Genomic DNA, 19921 nt, shown 5'->3' with positions numbered 1-19921 from the left:
CGAGAAGCGGTCGGCGTACTGTAAAGGGCCTACGCTGACAGGTTAATGGAAACGGACGCCCTCGCCCGCAGACAGGTGGGTCGCCCCGCGGCGGGCCGGCTGAGACGGAGACGAGGACCGGGGGCACGCTCCTACAGTAGTAGCTGTCAGCCAGCCGCCCGGTAATGCTGACTGACAGCCGGGCCTTAACACCCAGAGCTGTCCGCGGTACAGAGAGGGTGTCAGCCAGGCAGCGGCGGCTCGCCTCTCCGAGAAAGTGTTGATATGCCCATCTGAAATTCCCATCCAAGTTCCATTCCCTCTTTTTTTATTTTTTTTCCCCCCCCTCCACCTCTGACTTCTGGAAAGCTTCCAAAGCGGAGAAGCAATTTGCCCTCGGTACGCTGCCCGGCGGCACGACGTGACGGTGGTGCTGGTGCAGGGATTCTTGGCACGGCTCTTCCTAAGACTTGCCTCCAACAAGTGCTAGTGATTATAGCTAGTTATCCCTTATTAAACATGATTAATGCCTTGGCCCAGAAAGGTGTGGTGAGGCTCGGTTGCACTTTGATTTGAGAAATATGCTGTGATTAAGTCTACCAGATACTTGAAAATATGACAGCGGCAGAAAAAAAAACAAAAAAAAAAAAACATTCCACATAAAAGCTTTGAAGATGTTGCAGTGGTTTGACGTTCAGAGAAAAAGAGATGCTTTAACTCCTTTACAGTTTAAGAAGATGATGTTCCCCTCGGTTGGATCTCTGTATCTATCCAGTTTATAAAACAGCGTTGATGCATAATGCATGCTGCTTTAGCAAACATGGCATGGTTACCGAGCTTGTTGCATGCATGCACAGTTACACACAGAAAAATAAAAAGATAAAAGGTGCGAACTGGAACCGAAAATGGTTCTTTGGAGTGATGCCATAGAGGAACCATTTCTGGTTCCACAAAGAACCTTTTAATATGGATCTTTAGGATATTAAAATGTTCTTAATTCTTAGTTATTGGATGGTGTGTGATGGCATAAATGTGGAAAATGACCTCCATAGTATATACAGTATTATGCAATTGCAATTGTCGCTATACAAGGGCAGATGAACAAAAACACAATGCAGGAGTCTAAGCAAAGGAGTGAAGAAATGATTCTTTAAAAAAACCTTGGTCTGGTTTGCGTCTCTTCTGTGGCATCACGCCAAATAACCATTTTCGGTTCCAGTTCGCACCGTTATTTTCCTGTGTGTACATTCTCTGTACATTCTCTCTGCTCTCGTCTTTCGTCCAGAGGGAATCAAAATGATCAGAACAGAAGGGTGTGGCGTCGAACACGACCGCCAGTCAATCAGAGCCTCGTCTCGGCAGCGAGCCTCAGTATTGACCCCGGCTTCTGCAGCGAGGAGCTGAAGTCCTGCTGTCCAGATTAAATGTAATTGAAGGGTAACGCTCCTTACAAACAGTGAGAGAGCTTCCCCTTCTTTAAGGGGCTAACGATCCATGTCCTCCACGCTGCTCTCTCACTCTCTCTCTCTCTCTCCTCCTCTTTTCTCTGGCTCGCTCTCTCACTCTCACTGTCGATCTAACAAATATGAGAGGTAATGAAAACAGCTTGTTCCGATAGCATCACGTAAAAGCTTTCTATCAACCTGTGTGTCAAGCAAACGCACACACACACACACAAACACGCTTTCAGCATGGCAGAGTAAACCTGCAACAAGCCAGTCTATCTCCAGATTCATACTGTACATCATTATTCAAAGGTAAGGAGTCAAGCTGGGTTGCTAAGGCAAACTGTACTTCTGTGCCTCCCTTGGCTTTTTTTAACAAGCTCAATTGGATTTACCCCCTAATGCTCTGATAGATAAGCACTTTACTCATTAGCATGGATTCAAGGGCTCTGGAAGGAATGAAGCAATCAAACGGTAATTCCACAGACAAACACGGAGGCCATAAATCACTCGCTCCCACACACTGAGAGACCAGATTACATCGCCACCGTGACCGCCCAGCAAATACCAACCCGCCAACCAGCCGACCGCACGAAACGACCTCCAACAACTTTACATGACTCCCAATGACACGCAACTCCCGGTTAGCATTGAGGTGTCAAGAGGACGAGGCCGGGGGCTCGATTGGAAGTTTGTACTGCATGCAGAATACACCGTGGCACGCTGGATGGATTCGGTACCTGCTGCTCGGTACAGTGCAGAACGCTCCGAATGTCAAGAGAGAAATTTCAGTACACAGAATTATATGTACTTTGTGGAAATGCTGTCAGCTGTCCTTCACAAATTCCAGGTTTCATTTTGCTGTTGACTTCCAGAATAGCAGCAATACCAACACTACATTAAAGAAAAGTCTGGCATACATGTATGATGAGTGTATTCATTTTGGAGAACACGTTTTGTGTGTGTAATCATTTTCTGATTAAAGGAAAATCCACCCTAAAACGCTAACAATGTTGCAGAAACATCTGTTGGCGATGTATCTTGCTTTTCTGGACCCATGTTGTTGTTTGGTGTATTTTTCTTATTCCTGCAGATAACTGGCCAAACATAGAAGAGGTGATGTAAGGTCGAGACATTTCCAGCAGCTAAAATGGAGTTTGATATCAGAAAATATTCCAGCGATCTGAAACATCAGCGGTAAACGTCAGGTTTTGGTGTCAGTCCCTCAGAATCAAAGAGCGAGGGCTTCTTTCTAGAGCCGCCATTTTGCACCGAGAGACGTTCAACAATCATACAGGGAGAAATTTTCTTAAAATAAGTGAAAAAAATCTGCCACTGGGGTTTGATAATTTCACTTGTTTCCAATGCAAATCAACTTGTTTCAAGAATTTTGTGTCATTTTCTTGATAGCAGTGCAGTGATTTTGCCTTATTCTGACTTGTTTCAAGATATTAACACTCATTTCTAAACAAAAATGCAATTCCTCAAAGAAGTGAAACGGCACCAAGTGGAGTTATTTCACCTCACTGGCAGAATGTTTATCTTGGTTTATGAAAAGGATAAGATTTGAAGGCTGAATATGTGATTATATGACTCGTTAAGATGGGAATGTTTTGCAGTGCACTAGCAATGCAAACGGTTCCACTTCTGCATTAATCCTCTGGCATCAGGTAATCAAAGCGAAAGCATCAACTACTTAACAACACGACGTACCACAAGCTGCCGCCTGCTGCAGAATGCAAACAGATAAACCGCGACCCCTCCACTGTCCAATGTAAATCACAACAGTGTAAATAAACCCAATCATTCGAGTCTTTTTCAAGCTTGATCAAAGTAAAAAAAAAGTGGATTGAGTTGTTTTAGGCGGTTGCATTATTATCGTGTCCTCCTGTTTATCTTCCTCCACCCACAGAGGGGACAGAGAGCGGCTCGGTGAGCGACTCGCTGCCCTGTCATCATATTTATCTCTGGGACGCATCCTTTTTTCCCCCCAGAGTTTTCCGACGCCCACTGCGGCATGGCCTACATTGGCCTCCATCTGATACATATAAACACACACTGCTTATCATCTGAGAACACTGCTGATGCTGCTGATTGAAGTCCAGTGCCTGCAGAGTATATAGAGCATTTTTTCTTCCTTTTCTTTCCTTGCTTTTCTTCAGTAGATCTATCCATATCTTTGCCAAATCTTAAGATTTCTTTTCTATTTTTGGACGGGGGGGGGGGGGGAGAAACGCAGCTCTGAATCCACAGAAAAATGTAAATGAATGAATATGTAAAATAATCAAATATGTAAATGAACATCTCAGTGCATTATATCGTTATATCTCCCATAACGCATCTGCATAACCATAAGAAACCTCACCCATCCACCACTTAGTCTGCCGCTGTTCCCAGGATACCAGGATATTTACCTGCTATGGCTTCTTTTGAGCTGCTGGATGCCTCTCTAAAAGTATTTGACATGAAAAAAAAAAAAAAAAAAGATAGAAAAGAGAAGCGCATGAATATTTGGAATCCAGTGTTTTGATAAGAAACACTTCTAGAAATTGTCAACTTCCTATCTGCCGTTTCCAGCGTATACAGACCGAGTTCCAATTCAAGGTGATTCTTAGTTCTGGTCCTTTGAGAACACACTCCATCTTTATCAGGTGTAATCTCCTCCCTTCAAAACACTTCTATCACACACACACACACACACACACACACAGACAGACTTCCAAAGAATCACTCTCAAATATGAGTCGCACCATGTGGAGAGCCTCCCAAGAGACGTCTCCACCCCGCGGGTTAGTTTTCTCTGCAATAGCCCCGCTCGTCCCCAGAGAGCCAGACAGTGTTAGCTGCCTCTATTCAGCGGATGGGAAAGCACTTAGCCTCCCGAGGAGTCCGCTCAATGCTGCTTCTTCTCCCCACGGAGGGAGAGGAGCGACACTGGATGCCTCGGTGTCGGCCGGCCCGTGGTTTACAGCGGCGGCGGAATCAGTTCGAGGCGCCGCCGTGAGGTCGTGGGTGAGGAGAGGTCGCCGGAGAGAGGGGTCGAAGGTCAGGCTTTGATGCGGGATGCGGGCAGGCCTCGGGGGGTGCCGGGGTTTGATGGGGCAGTCCAGGTGTGGGGAAGAGGAGGGTGATGATAGGGCTGGTAAGAATTACTACTACTGCTTGATGTGTGTGTGTGTGTGTGTGTGTGTGTGTGTGTGTGTGAGCGTATGGTTGTATACGGATGCCTATGTGTCTGTGAGTGCATCAGGGAGTGGGAGTTATATCCAACTGTGCTTTTGATCACTTCACAGGCTGCTTTCTGAGGAAGAGAGACCTGCTAAGAGCTTTTAGTCACACAGAGAAAGCAAGAACATAGACTGACCTAACACAGGTAGGTTATGGGAAACAAGGGGAAAGGCACAGCAAATTCAACACACAATGGGCAGAAGTATGTTTCCCTGAAGGATGTTGTATGCTGCAGGATTTTCAAACAGGAAAAACAACCATCAGGAAGCTCCTAATACCCTGCAACTGGATGATGAAACATCACTGGAGTTCTTATGGAGGCCCAAATCATCTTTTAGGAGGCGAGTATGGGATTTTTTTTCCAAGGCTAAAAGCACATATAGCGGCACAGGGAGTGAAAGGGAGTGAAGGTCCACAAATCACGGCAATAAAGACTCCAGACTCCAAGGCTACCCGCCCGAACGGCCATTGAACATGCCTCGGCAGCTGAGCGGAGGAGGATTAGGGAAAAAGGATAGAAAATGGAGGGAGGAGAGAGCGAGAGAGGTGAGTGGAACGGCTCAGTGTTCATTCCTCCCTCTGACCTCCTGTTCTGCGCTGTCAAAGTGCGGGAAGCCATGGAGGATGAAGATTTAGGGAGTGACTCAAAGAGAGTTGGCGAAGAAAAAAAAAAAGAACTCAACGGAACAAAAGTGGGCCGAGCGTGACGGAAGTATCTTGAAGGTGATGAGAGACTTTAACTTTAGATTTGTCTGGCAGGGTGAAAAAGTGTATATGGGGGCACCTGTGCAGCGATTATAAACATGATTCATATCATCCTGTCATCCTTCCTTGCAATATGAGGAGGATTAAGATACGCCCACGCAGTGCCTGTTGAAACAGCAAGTTTTGTTGAAGCATAAAGCACGGAAAGTACAGGAGTTCACCCACTTCAAAAGTAGCAGGTTGTAAAAAAAAGGCTTATTGATCACTAGTGAAGACCAGGGTGGGAATTTTGGCAGTGAAAGTCAAGGGAGCCCCAAACTATTTCTGTACACAATGCGAATCTACAATGTGAATCTAAAGAAAACAGGTACAGATCCACCACCATATTTAACTGTTGGCAACACTGTAGGTTCAAGGTATCACTTTGGCTCTTTCTCCAAATACAAAGCCTTCCAGATGTAGGAAAAAAGGGTGACGGCAAACTCATCAGACCATATTTTTTCCATATTTTTGTCCTTGTGCGTTGGCGTGGTTTCTGAATGTCAGCCCTTGCCATAAATGCCAGCTTTAAGAAACTCACAACGCACAGTTTTTGTTGAAACTGCATGTGTCACAGAGGTGTTGACTCACTTTTTTTCTGCTGATTTTTGAGGCTGTAGATTTGTGGAGGTAAAAAACGATCCTGTTCAGTGTTCAGTGTCCATCTATTCCTGTTAGCGTGGTTCAAATTGTAACCGCTGTCCGTCTATACGCCCGCAGAACTCGACAGGATAGAAAGGACTCTTCCTAGTGTATCATGGTCATTTCCTCTGATACACTTAACATAAACTTCCATAGAGCTTTGATAATGCTGTCAATGTAAATGAGCGTTGTTTCATGCGTGGACAGAAAGTTCGGAATGTTCATCCAAATGACGCTGTTGCCGTGGTAACACACCAGCTTTCCGAGTCACACCGTGCACCGCATCAACTCAGATTTCCATGACAACATTATCAAACATTCTATGGCAGCTATTGTAAGTGAACCAACAAAATGACCATTCAGGAGTGCAGATTTGAATGGGAATGGCCGTTCTATACATTCAAATTCTACGGCCGATGCAGTTCGTTTGTGTCCAAATTGCACATGCAAATTGGGGAACCGACTATTTGGCCTCTTTTGACCCTCTGTTAGCTGCCTCATGATGCTTTGAAAACTTAAACTTGGCGAATGTCAGACATCTTTTAAAGCTTACTCATATCCAACTGGCATTCAACTTAATATGACTCAGCTGTGTAGCTGCCATTGTAATTGTGATTCAGTTGCTTCAAACTTTCAAACTTCATGTGGCGTTTCTGTTATTTTGTTCACCCCCTGTAGGTATTTACATATTTGGCACCGTATTCACATACTGCAGCCTCTGGCGGTATCAACTCATCTGTTAACCCATCATCATAACTAAATATTAAAAAGGCACCAACAAAAACCGTGTTTACTTTCTATCTGAGAGATGTTAGATATCAGTGGGAGCACGTGGCTGCTCCGTCTGCCTGGGCGTGATGCTGCTGCTGAGAGCCGCTGTGAGAGCGACTGATACGGCTTTTTGGAATAAGGCGTCCTGGAGGCTCTGGTGTACCTGCTGTGTGCTTGGAAATACATGAGTTTGAGTCCTAGCACAAACCCTCACAGTGGGCCTCACTGTAGCGGCCCAAACAAACGACTTATTTTCTGCTTTATGTATTCCCCTATGCCCTAGGACAGTTCGGTCTGTATTAATTAACATTCACAACTGTTTCCGATAGACAAAAGAACAAGGGAGAACAGTTTGTCCCGTCATTTAATCTGTCACATCAATGCACATCTCTGTCAAAATGCAGCTTGGTCATCCCACCAATGACTAGGCAAAAATGACAGCGACAAAGTGATTTTCTGGGGACTGGAGTAGGTTTTCTGTTTTGGAATTGATAGCACTAAAATAAAATTAAACTCATTTGGATATAAAAGTTCAGACAAACGTTGAATGACTTCCCAAAGTCAGTCTCCATCTTCAGCGCAGCGGCTCCAGGCCGTACATCGCTATTAAGCCACAGATTAGAGTCTCGCTTCTGTAGATTCTGGCTTCGGGAGAGATATCTTCATGTTGATAAATGTTAATTGCACTGTCCTGCACCATGGCGATTCTTAATTTGAGTGGTATTGCCCTTTAAGGAGGCTGTACTCTCCAGAGAAATGCTGCCCAGCCAATACTTCACCCCCCCACCCCCCCCCCACCCTATACACAAGAGCAGCCGCCTCTTTTGCCACTTATTGAGGCTGAATGGTGAACATGCTTCATTGATTCTGTTTTCCCTCTCTCTGTCTCTCTCTTTTATCCCCTTCTCTCTCTCTCTCCTTCTTCCCTGCTCTCTCTCGCTCTCTCGCCTCCTTCACCCTGTGTTTTTCTCCCAGTTCGTGGCGGCGGAGGGGTCGGTAAACAAACGGTGACGTCCGGTTCGATTTATCCTCCCGATGAATGGTGGCGGGACGGGCGGGACGGCTTCCCCCCTCCGCATCACTGAGCTCCACTGGAGAAAAAGATTAGCCATAGCTGAGCCTCTCTCTCTCTCTCTCTCTCTCTCTCTCTCTCTCTCTCTCTCTCTCTCTCTCTCTCTCTCTCTCTCTCTCTCTCTCTCTCTCTCCTCTGCTGTTCTGTCCACCTCTCCCTAAGGACCACTTAGGACAGTGCTCACCCACTGTATGACTGGGTAAGTGTGTGTGTCTTTGAATACTTACGGGTGATTGCAATTGAACATACAGTACATATTAGTGTGTTTGCATGCATTTCTGTACATTTGAATATTTATGTGTGTATATAAGTGTGGTCATGTGTAAGTGTATGCTCGCATGTTTCCGTCTGTTCGGCTCAGCTCAGTGTGTGTGTGTGTGTGTGTGTGAGTGGGGTCATTTGCATCTATACACTACAAATCAATCAGCTTGTTTACACGTCACCCAGCTGCATGTGAGGCTCTCCCTATAGGAGGCCGGTAACGTCTCCTCACATGCACAGCGGCGCCGCGGGCGATTCGCGTAGCCTCCAAGTTCACGTTTTCGCACACAACTCGTTTCATTTGCTGTCAGTGCAATTTACTGTTTGGGGAAAGATTTATATAATTTATGTGTATCCTTCATTTGTGTTTCCTCGGCAGTAAGTCATGGGCGTAACGTCATGTCCTGCGCCGGACCGAGGTATACGAGATTCTCACGTCGGGCCAGGCTGCAGGAGAGGACTGTTTATGTAAAATGCTCCATGAGCGAGCAAGCGGCCTCTGTTACAACATACATTTTTATTTTTTCTAAAGTATAATAGGTAACTCCAACTCTTAGCTGGAAAAAGATGATGGCATTTTTACAGAACCGTCTACACTACCAGTCAAAGGTTTGGACACACCATATTTTTACTATTTTCCACATTTTAGAATAATAGTAAAGACGTCAAAACTATGAAATAACACAAATGGAATTATGCAGTGACCTAAAAAGTGTTAAACAAATCAAAACTATTTTATATTTTAGATTCTTTAAAGTAGCCGCCCTTTGCCTTGATGGAAAGGTAAAGGCTTTGGAAAGAAATTCATACATAGGATCAACTTCACTGTTTATATTTGTCTAAGAAACAAAAATCAAGCATTTAAGCAGAAGCCTTTAGATCAAAATGGCTTTAAGAGAATGAAAAACATAGAACATTCAATCAGGTGTGTCCAAACTTTTGACTGGTAGTGTAGATTTAAAGGGGGGGTATCATTTGCTTTTTCAGCAATTTTATATAATTACCTGGTGTCTATAAAATACATCTGTTAAGTTTTTTTCAGTAAAAATCATTTAGCTATATCTTTAGCTATTCACTTTCCAGTGCTTGTTTCCCACCTACAAGAGAATAGGTCGTTTTACACAAGCAGATTCTTATGCTAATGAGCTACTGCTCTGATTGGCTGGGTGTTCTGGAAGGCCCGCCCCCTCCTCCTTTGGAGAGAGCATAACAAACAAGAACACATTAGCACAATGGCTACTGCTCCAAGACCGTACATGTTCGAGCCTGAATCCGATCCAGAGAATGAAGACATTTTGGAGGAACAAATTCAACAGCACAGGTCACAGCAGGATGTTTCAGAATGGTAAGTTGATGCCATGTTGGTTAACTGTAAACTGTTGCGCCTTCGTACGTTAGCTTTATGATGAGGCTAATGTGAATTAGCATACATAGTTACCAATTGTTTGCTAATATGAATTAGCATAGCTACATAGTTATGTATGCTAAGGTATAGGCAATCTAAAGTTAGCAATTTGTTTGAATGAATAATGCTGTATCTATATTTACTGACTGTAGTGGCTGGCAGATCCATAAGTAGCTATGGCAACATACATTGGAACCGGCTTTATGGACCAAGTTTCTTTAATCCTGTCACTTGTTACTCAACCTCCTAGGCCTTACCCTGCTTATAGCAATCCAAGTTTACAAGGAATCCCTGTTGTGGATGGAGACTGATCACATTTTTATAGTCTGTGCACTATTCTGACAGGTGTACTTGTGGCAACTGCCAGAAGATGCCCACAGAAGCAGAGAACGTTTGCTGCAGAGAGATTCCAAAGGTGCAGTTGCTGTGCAGGTTGAGAAGTATCAGCTATAGATATGTAATGTTTAAACAAGCTTTCAAGATAAAAATGTGTCCAGGTATCCACATAAAAACACAGTAGGTTAAGGTCTTCCCAGATAACTAAAAAATAAACAAGTACCTTGAATACAAAACCGTAAGTTTATTAATGCTACATAAGTGCAGAAGTGCTCACTTATGCACTTTTGTTCATTTGTGTGCTTACGTGTAGCATTAGTAAACGTTCACTTTTTGCATTCCACATAAATCATGCTTATTTTTCAGACAAAAATGTGATTGTTTTATCCTTTATGTGCATTCAATAGGTCATGAGGAGGTGTAACCAACTCCCTGAGCCACCAACCTGTATGGTGGGCCACCCTGGCCTTCATCCTGTCTGCCTTAATCCCTATTCTCTGCAAAATGCCCTAAATATTTATAGAGCAGACTATGGTCCCTTGCATCTCGGGAGAATGGAAAAGTAAGTCCAATTTTTTAACAGCTAACACAGTGACTTGTAATGTGTGAAATTTGTGCAGTTGAATAAACAAATCAGGCTGCCATAAATGCAGTGTTTTTTTTATGATCAACAACAAAAACATACAGTATCAAAATAGGTAACAAAAGGCTTGAAACACTGCCAACCATACAAATTACCCAATCATGAAATGTCTTATTTGTCTATTTACATGTTTCACTTGCTCCTGCAGCCAATCCTCATAGAGGGAAGCAGAATTAGCAGGTGGTAAAAAGGGTAATGTTTGATTTGCTGTACATAAAACCATTTCTCTCCCTTGTGTCATAGTCTTTGGTATTTCTCCATCGCTGCATGCCTCCCTCCGTCTCATACTCCTCTGTACATATACCTCTCTAGCTAAACAGATAATTATGCGCCTCTTGCAGTTTTATTGCCAACTAACCATTTCTTCAAAAATGAGGTGAAATTAATAGGAAAAAAAAAGTCTTGGACAATAGTTCCATCAATCTAGACTTGATTTTAGAATTGGAATAATGATGCTGTGGAAGGTGGATTATTTTATTTTCATCTTATTTTTGGTTAAATAATGCAGTAATGATTATGTTTAATGGTCAATGTTATCTACAAGTTGCTATGGAAATAGTGATAAGATTAATTTTGATATTGGGTAACTGGAATGACTGCATTTACAGTGCAATATGGAAGCACTCAGACAGAGCACACAATCAAGTAGTTGCTGCCAGTATAACAATAAAAAAAAAAAAATAGAAAAAATAGCTATGTACACATTTCCTTCCAGTGATAATTATTGGTAGTGACACCAACATCTCAGCATCAAGCCTGCATCATGGTGGATCTGTGTGAATGCTATGCACTTCCTTCAATACAGAGTTGCATTCTGTGACCACTAATATGATCCAAAGTAATAGGTTACCACAGTGGTAACCTATTACTTTCCTAGGAATTACTGTTTTATATTCAGGCCGATACATTTTTTTCAAATTTGGCACATGGATAGTCCTGGTCATTCACTACTTGGAAACAAAGAATGGTACCGATTGGCCCAAAGGGGACACTATATCTAATTATATGGTCACAATAAATTTGTAATCATTTCCAACAGTATCCCATATCAATAATGCTCAAACTTAATTTCATCATGAGTTGGTAAGTTATTGGAATGCTATTGGTTATGTCAGGAATACTTCTGGAAATGATTACAAATGCATTGTGATCAATATTCTACATTTTTTAAGTATTATACAGTAAGTAAATATTGTATATATATATAGAATAAGCGTTTCCAAATTGAATCTGCTTGGATCATATTATTGGTTAAAACTAACCAACATAACAATACATCTCAAATCTTAGACATGTTGGAAAACTGAGGATTAGTAGTGGTTGGAAAAGGGGGTTAGTTGGGTTGCTACTTTAATATGTTTTAAATGGAAGAAATCAACAACAATAAATCATAAAGGACTTTTTCCGATATTTATATATCATGGTATATGTTCATGCATGCAAAATCACATTAAAAAGGTGTTTGTTCATCTCTGCATGCCTCTAACCACAAACAACAAAGCTGTAAATTGTGTGTGTATTTGTGTCTGTGTCCCATCTCCAGCCATTACAGGTTCCTGGCTTACAGGAGTTTTGTGAGCTGGTGTTGGGGCTTGCTGGGCCGGAGGATCAGGGTCGTTATACCCTCATGTGTCATCCTCCGCATCCGCCAGGAGTACCCAGATGTGGAGGGTGCCTACACTGGCTTCAGACCCCCCCTCGACTGAAGCGGGACACAAATCCGGCGAGGGCCTCCTCTTTGGTTGGTCGCTGGAACTGGGCGCACTGGTCATCAGGGATGGGGATTTTGAGGACCTCTTCCACATAGGGTGCAGGGTCCGGGAAAATGCTCTCAAAGAGCAGCTCCAGTAGTTCATCTACATAGTCTAAAATGCCACAGTAGTACAAATGTTCAGTGACAGTGGTTGAGTACCACTGTACATTTATGAGTGAACAGTGAAGGGTGAATTCGTACACAGGCCCTCACAACCAGCAGTTATTGCAAAATATGCACAAGGAATCACAGACAACTTCTCTTTAAAAGTATAATGGAGTTTATTTAACTTTAGCAATATCAATCAATAATCAATAACACTGCAGTTAATCAACAACTTATTATACAACTATAACTATCAGTCTAACTAACAAGCATAAAGGCACAAACAGCATATGGCACGTATGGATGCGTGCGTGTGTGTGTGTGTGTGTGTGTGTGTGTGTGTGTGTGTGTGTGAGAGAGAGAGAGAGAGAGAGAGAGAGAGAGAGAGAGATGGCAGACGGGACGTCTCGCGAGAGTTCAAGATGGCGGCTGTGACCGCGCAGTTTGAACAAAGGGGGTTTTGGAACCAAGATGGAGTTGGAGTTAGGCAGCTAAACCAACACCATCTAATTCTAAAGTAGCAATGAAGGTAAACGAGTAGTAGAACCTCGAGTAGAACCTCTAGGTAAACCTAGAGGTTCTACTCGCCGTCTAGAGACACAACAATAGCCTTTTACCACACAGGAACTCGGGGTACGACTTGGAAATAGTATGCCGGGTTACTGGTCTTTGAACTGGTAAAAGGCAGTATATTGGCTTTATACGGTGGCTACTAACATGGATGCAAGCTCAGCGGCATGCAATTGAACACAAGTCAGCTTCACATTAACACAATCAAATTAAGCAGCAAGCATAATGATTGAGGTATTATTCATACAGCATAATATGGACGCGGCTGTCCGATGCGCTTCCCAATACGCACAAATACAGCTTCTGATCAGTAAGCTTAATTAACACACCTATTCTAGTCTCTGCCCAGAACCAAAGCCTCTTACTTGGGAATCACTCTCGAGTGATTGGTGTGTGGTTGAGTCCGTCTTATCGATCCGGGGGTTTTCCCAGGCGAATCTGCGGGACCGTTATCTCTCCGTGCACGGAACAACGGCCAGCTGGCTTTCCTCGTAGGCAGCGAAGATATGAGCCAGGAGTCGACTTGGTTGAAGAAACGTCTCCTTACGTTGTCTTCTTGGAGGGAAGGAGTGTCCTCAGCTGTATTCTCTTCCAGTCCTCTTCTGCAGGTCTGCTACACACGGCAGTGCGTGTAAGGAGTTAGATGCACAAACGGCTAATCTAATCCTTCTGGATCCAACAGTGTTATGGCTAACACTAAACAGTCTGGTCTCGTCCCGCGAGTTGAAGACTGCGCCTCGGCTAAACAAAAAAACAGTTTGAACGTTTCAGGTACCACCTTGTTCAGCAACGGGGTCGCAATAAGGGGCCATGAGGAAAGGTATCTCTGGAATTTATACTCTTGGTGACGTCATGGGGACATCCCGGGGTTCTCCCGAGTCTCGTCCAATGAGAGACGTTGAGAGGTTGGGTTTCAGCCAGTTCGCACCTAGGTGTGAACTTCAGGGCCTGTTGGAATTTTGGCGCTGCTTTCCTTTGTTTAAGGTCCCAGCCCAGCGGGTGGGCTAGAGTTCAGGTTTCGGATTCCCTTGTTATGCCGGTGTTTTAGGCTTTCAATCTTACATGTAGGCCTTTCCTTTGTTTGACCACATGGCCTGGCCCAACAGTATGCAAGTTGATAGTATGTAATGCCATCTTCTTTTATACCTGCAAAGCATTCCAAGGAAAGGGAACACCACACTCTTTGGGGCAAATCGTAGGATGACACTGTGGAAGGCCTCTAGTGAGGATGTCTGGTGGTGGGGGCTCAGTTTTTGCACGTCCTTAAGAACCCGTTTGTTGGTGAGGACCTTCTCCAACTTGTAAAGTGCCTTTGATCCTATGTGAAAGATTTAAAAAAAAAGGACATTTTTTTCACATTCAGAGAGACATGTTCTGTTATTTTATGGTATGAAAAGTGTAACAAAATTAACCGTTCATACAATTTCAAAACCTGTAAACAGTGGGTGGGTGCTAGCCATGTCAGTACCTGGTTTTATCCACTTGCTCCGGTCCCTTGAAATGCGGTCAGGATGCTGACACTTGGGGAAGAGTGGGTCTTCATGTGTGTGAATGTCTTGGACATGGTTGATCACTGACATCCACTTAGCTACCCTCTCTGGTCCTGTCTTGGAAGATGATGCTGTCCAGTACAGGTGATTTTTCAGGCTTGGGTGCCACCTCTGGATAATTTCACAGTCCTTTTCCTTGGCCACCTTGTCCACCTGCTTAGACACACCTTAAAATTGAGAGAAATAATGAATAACTAATGTTTAGAGTTACTGCAATTTTTACCTAGATGCAATTGATTGAAGAATGTCCCTTTTTGCACTATTGATAACAAGTATGAACCAATCCTAATCATCCTCTTATGTAGTGTGAACAGGATTTCATTAAGTAGATCATGATGCCAACAACCACGATTAAAGGGTTGGTTTACTTTTTTGGAACCTCAACCCTATTTAAAAGGGTCTGGCATGATGCAGACTAGTACAGGACATAATCATCTCATCTCTTTAGTATTGAGCAACTTACCGTTCTGCTACATTCTCTCACCAATCATTTTAGCCTTCAAAACTTATGAAACATATAATTTATTTAAATTCAAAGTATAGTCTGATGGTTCGACACGTTTTGGTTTCAAACTGTACATCCTATTGTTATATTGACTTTCATACGCTTGTGTGGAAGTTGTCAGAATTACTCATTTGCTCAGGACCAATGACACTCTGTTTGATACGATGTACAGTTTGTGACTCTACTGCAAGCTTCCCATTTACGAAAAGGAAACGCATGATTTTTGAAGGCTAAAACAACTGTCCCATTGGAGTGTGTTGGAGCATGGTGAGAGGATGTAGCACAGCAGTAGGTTGCACAATACTTGTGTGATGGGTGAAATTATGGCTTGTACGTCATGCCACACAAAGTTTATACAGTTTATATAAACCTATCCTTTAATTTTTACCTTTCTGCAGATGCCAGACATCATAGAAATGTTGGATGTCCTTGTCCCTCAGGAACTTCTGTATCTGTGGGTGCCGGTCTGTGACAATGCTGTCCAGTTTCACCCCCCGGTCCTCCAGAAGTGCAAGGCTTCTTTTGAGGCCTTCTTTCTCCATGTGGTAGCTCCCACCGACCTCGTTGCTCTATTTGAAACACAAAAACAAAAAGTGAAAACATGTTGGAGAATCATTACCACATGTCTTCTTGAAACAAAGCACTAGTCTGACTGATCAAAATTTGGTCATCAATAAGACCAGTGCGCTGGTTTTAGTCCACACACGCCGATTACTAACCTGCACAAGCTGAAGATCAATGATTTTGTGTGTCTCACGATTCATAACAGAATAACAGCCGTACTTAGCGGAGTGGCCTAAGAAGGTACAAACAGAGTTCCCAGCATGAGTTCAGTACAACACCACCAAAGAAATCTGGGCATATATCACAGACATGAAATTGAATTCACAACTTAATTATCAATAGATTGTAGAATTTTAAGTTTCACTTTTGTTTTCGTGACTGACTTTGATAGCGGTTAGACCACCCTCTAGTGGGGAAAGGCGGTATAAACGGGGTTGAGGAGGGAAGCACCACTGGTGAAAAAAAATAGCACCACCGTGACAACTCTAGGTGACAAGCTGCGCAACATTTTTATGCCAGCTCTAATAAATATAATATGATATAACGATAATGCAATGTTTAAGGATAATGTAAAATATAATATATACTGTATTTTGAGATGGTCAATGTGTTAAAAGTAGGTCCTGGGACGGTTTTGGGATGGTCGTGAAAAAAGGTTAGTTTTAAGCCCTGATTGCCAGTATGTGAAGGGTTGGCAAAAAAAAACATAGATGAATATGACTGTGTTCTAACAGATTGGATCATCCCACTCCCACCATTCTAACTTGCTTTCACAATTGAGTTTACCAAATTACTAACCTGGGGAGTCTGCCCGCATGTCACCTCCGATGATGACTTTCTCCTGTTCTTGCCTCCATTTATGCACAATTGCCGGCTCAAGGTACATCCTGGCATGCCTGCGAAATGTGTTGTATTCAAAGGCCTTGAGACGCATTGCAGCCATGACCTGGTTTGGAAAAAATGAAACGGAGTTCAAGGGTTTAGTAGGATGCATTTATGACACAAAACCACACAAACTTCACATTCTGCATAGGTGGCTATTCAAATCAAACCAAATACCTTCTCCAGTTGAATGAATGATGAGCCAGTGAAGTACACAGCAGCTGAAAGTTGGAGGTTTCCCGCAGGAGTACTACCAATTATGGGCTGGCTTGTCCACTTCCTGCTGTACTGGCAATGGGGGCACAACTGGTCCACAGCCAGAAATGTCCCTCGCCTCCTTGTTTGCAAGTCACACACCCTTTGGCATACTGGACAGAGCTCAAACAGCTGAAGGAGACAGTCCTCGAACACAATATATTTCGGGACGTCGTAAATGGACCTTGAGTCTTGCCTTTACAAAGAAATATAAAGAACAGATTTTGTAGATAAGAGATATTGTTATTGTTAGCCTCCAAGTACACAGAAGAAATAAGATTTAAGTAGCTTGTGACAGCACCTTACTGTGAAAGCCAGTGTGTGTTTTTGGGTGTCAAGCTGACACTGATAATGGAGCAATACAGCACTAAAGGAACAATTTCTGATGAGGTGTGGAGCATTTGAAAATAACTTACGATGGGTTTGTTGACTGAGTCAAGATGGTGGCAGAGTCACTCGGATTGTATGTTGAGTCGTCAGGTTCAGTGGACTCGACATCATCCTCAAGATCTTCTAGGAGCAGAAAATAACATAGAGACAAGCAGAGTTGTAATGGTGGATGTAAACAAATTGATGAGACCAGTGGCATCCTCTGATATGGAAGGTTAACAATGGGAACTAATGATTGCAGTTTAGAGATCAATAGCAAAGGTAGATGTTATTGAACCATTCCAACTAGCTGAATAGTAGCAGACTAGTTACATTATGAGTCATTGGAGGTGTGGGTTTCTTTGCAATTTGATGTCAGATTTTCTGCATTAGAATCATTGACTAACATTTCAACCACAATTCTAGTCCCACCATGTAGAGAACACATTTCAGATCCAAGCAAGAAGTTATGTACAAGGCAATTGTTGACCCTGCCTTGTTCATTTAATTACCTTCAAAATCAAAGTCCAGGCGCGGCCTTTTGGCAGGACGAATGGGCTTCAGAGGTGTGGGTGAGAACAGTGGTGATGTAGACTCCAGGCGGCCAGTGGTGCCTACTCCAACAGTTACAGTGGGAACACTTGCTTGTGAAGCTATTTTGGAGACAATATATTGACTGATGACTGAAGAGTATACATCCATAAGCACATGCACAATGACACATTGGAAGTCATGAGACGTGATGTCAACAGTTTCCCATAAAACTAATTTATATTCACAAAAGAATAAATTGTGTATTTTCTTGCAATATCACAAAGCAAATTATTTGGCAATAACCTTTACATGTGGCTAACATGTAGCATAACTAACCTCGGCTTCTTATATGACTTTGCAATGTTCCCCTGGAAAGCTGTGTCCCAACAGATCTCTTACAGGAGTCTGTCTGGCAGCCTACGTCCTTTTTAGAAGGGACTGGCAAACAGGATGCAACCTAAGGAAGATAGAATTGATATCAGGAAATTTAGTATAAATCAGTGACCTGATCAAATTAAGTGACATGTCCAGCAACTCAATACCTAACTGGATAACCTAACAACTGTCAAAGAAAATGCAACTTGTGGTTACATGTTAGCCAACTGATGGGCAACTTATCAAGCAAGTTGCATTTAATTCATAGTATTCTGTTACATCACCACACAGCCGTCTTGGTAGGAAAATAACAGCCGATTGCAATACATTAACAGGTGATTATAATCAAATGACTGCCACAGCCTATGAGCTGTGTATGTGGTAAAGCACCATATTGGTAGGCAATGCATGTGACATGGAAGAGACAACTTAGCAGCATGGTAAATACACCACACACATACTAGTAGCAACACACATTTTTTCTGTACAGATTTGCGGGTTAGAGCACTTGTCTCACACATATATTCAGTGTGTTGCATGTTTTGGCTAGGCTACTGGTAGCTAGCGCTAGCTAGCGCCGGCTAGCCAAGCTAATTTCAGTACTACAGCTGAACTGCGGCTATAACTAACAAAATAATAGTGGTGGCTGACTTTCGGAGGAATGCAGTTACTAAAAATAAACTGAAGCCACTGAGAACGAAGTCCCATATCTTTGGGAAGTCGATGTAAGGACTTGTTGGCTGATTTGCAGCCAGAAACAGAGCAGTTAGCGTTGCCTGATTTGCTTGTCATCTTTCTCATTAAGAGTCGCAGAGGTGAAATGGCGGACGCGGTCGGAGCTAGACTGGGCGAAGTTTGCAGGTGCTTGGGCGCGAATATGTTAATGAGTAGTTAGTAGTAGTAGCTGATTGGTCGATTTTAGACAGTCCAGCGTCTACGTAGAAACTGGAGCAAAATCTGACTGGCTTGTACAAGGGGGCGTGTTTTATAGTTGGCGACTGTGGGGAAACGGCATAGTAACACGATTCCTGTTTTTTACTGTGATTACTTTACACCTCCAAGTACCAAAATCACCAGAAATACTAGGAATTGCCACTTACTAGGATACCCCCCCTTTAAGAGATAATGAATGATGCAACTAGGCAACTTTCGCACATGGGTGTCTCCAAATGGTACCAAGAGGTAACTGAGAAATTCAAACTTCAACACCCAAAAAGTGCTGAACGAGACAGAGATGCCAAGATACAGTAGCTGCTGGTTTCGTCGGGTGCGTATGTTCAGAAGAATCATACGACATCAGACGACAACTTCAATACCCAGAAATCATGTAACGCCGTGTCAGTAAACTGCACACAGCACGCTCATGTTTACCAACCCAGCCGGCCTGTGATGCTTCATACCAAAAGGATGAAAGGGACGTTTCGATTTGTCACTTTCTGCGGGTGAAGTGCGCATACACAACCCCAGAATTTAATTAAGGGGGAAAACGGGACGCTCTTCCCTATTGCAGCCCCAATTTATGATTCGGGCCGATAAGACGGGTGTATTTTTAGATAAAAATCTTGCCTAGTGCAGCTTTAACTCTTCAAATGCTGCTTTTCCCTTCCTTTCTTCACCGTATAAACGCTACAGGAAGGGACTGTGAGCGTAAGAAGCCATTTGTGCAAGCGGGCGGCCGTGATGTTGTATACTGGCCTAATTTCCTCTATTACGACGTACAGTAAAAGTACCTGTGCTGTGGTAAAAGGAATAAATGCCTCCGTTCCTCCCTGTTTCTCCTGTATATAAAGGCAGTATATGGGCTGGCTAGTATTTCCCAGTGGGCAGGTTGGTCAGCTTGACCTCTGTAAAAGCTTCCGTTTCTGTCACCAGCAGCCTGACTGAAATAAATTGGCTTTGGTCTCTATGGGGGAGTTTGCTGTTGCTGCGGACC

General features: G+C 43.2%; 1 protein-coding gene across 1 annotated transcript; it reads right to left on the bottom strand.

Annotated features, from left to right (window-relative positions):
• Nucleotides 1–12212: 12212 nt before the first annotated feature.
• On the bottom strand, nt 12213–16390 carry LOC144539900 (uncharacterized). The gene is made up of 6 exons (XM_078286194.1): nt 16372–16390; nt 15729–15805; nt 15398–15578; nt 14423–14671; nt 14135–14272; nt 12213–12391 (listed from the first exon to the last, which is right to left on the bottom strand). The coding sequence occupies exons 1-6, from the start codon at nt 16388–16390 to the stop codon at nt 12213–12215; spliced, it is 843 nt and encodes a 280-aa protein (XP_078142320.1).
• Between the last annotated feature and the right edge of the window lie 3531 nt (nt 16391–19921).

The sequence above is a fragment of the Centroberyx gerrardi genome, chromosome 10 (genome assembly GCF_048128805.1).
Source record: "Centroberyx gerrardi isolate f3 chromosome 10, fCenGer3.hap1.cur.20231027, whole genome shotgun sequence".
NCBI classification, from domain to species: domain Eukaryota; kingdom Metazoa; phylum Chordata; class Actinopteri; order Beryciformes; family Berycidae; genus Centroberyx; species Centroberyx gerrardi.
This window is presented reverse-complemented; position numbering and strand designations above follow the sequence as displayed.

Excerpts from the sequence above, each read along its gene's own strand:
- LOC144539900 (XM_078286194.1), bottom strand. Across the intron at positions 14,273-14,422 it reads GAGCAAGTGGATAAAACCAG|GATCAAAGGCACTTTACAAG; the intron begins GTACTGACATGG and ends TCTTTCACATAG. Across the intron at positions 12,392-14,134 it reads CCTACGATTTGCCCCAAAGA|ACTATGTAGATGAACTACTG; the intron begins GTGTGGTGTTCC and ends GTGGCATTTTAG.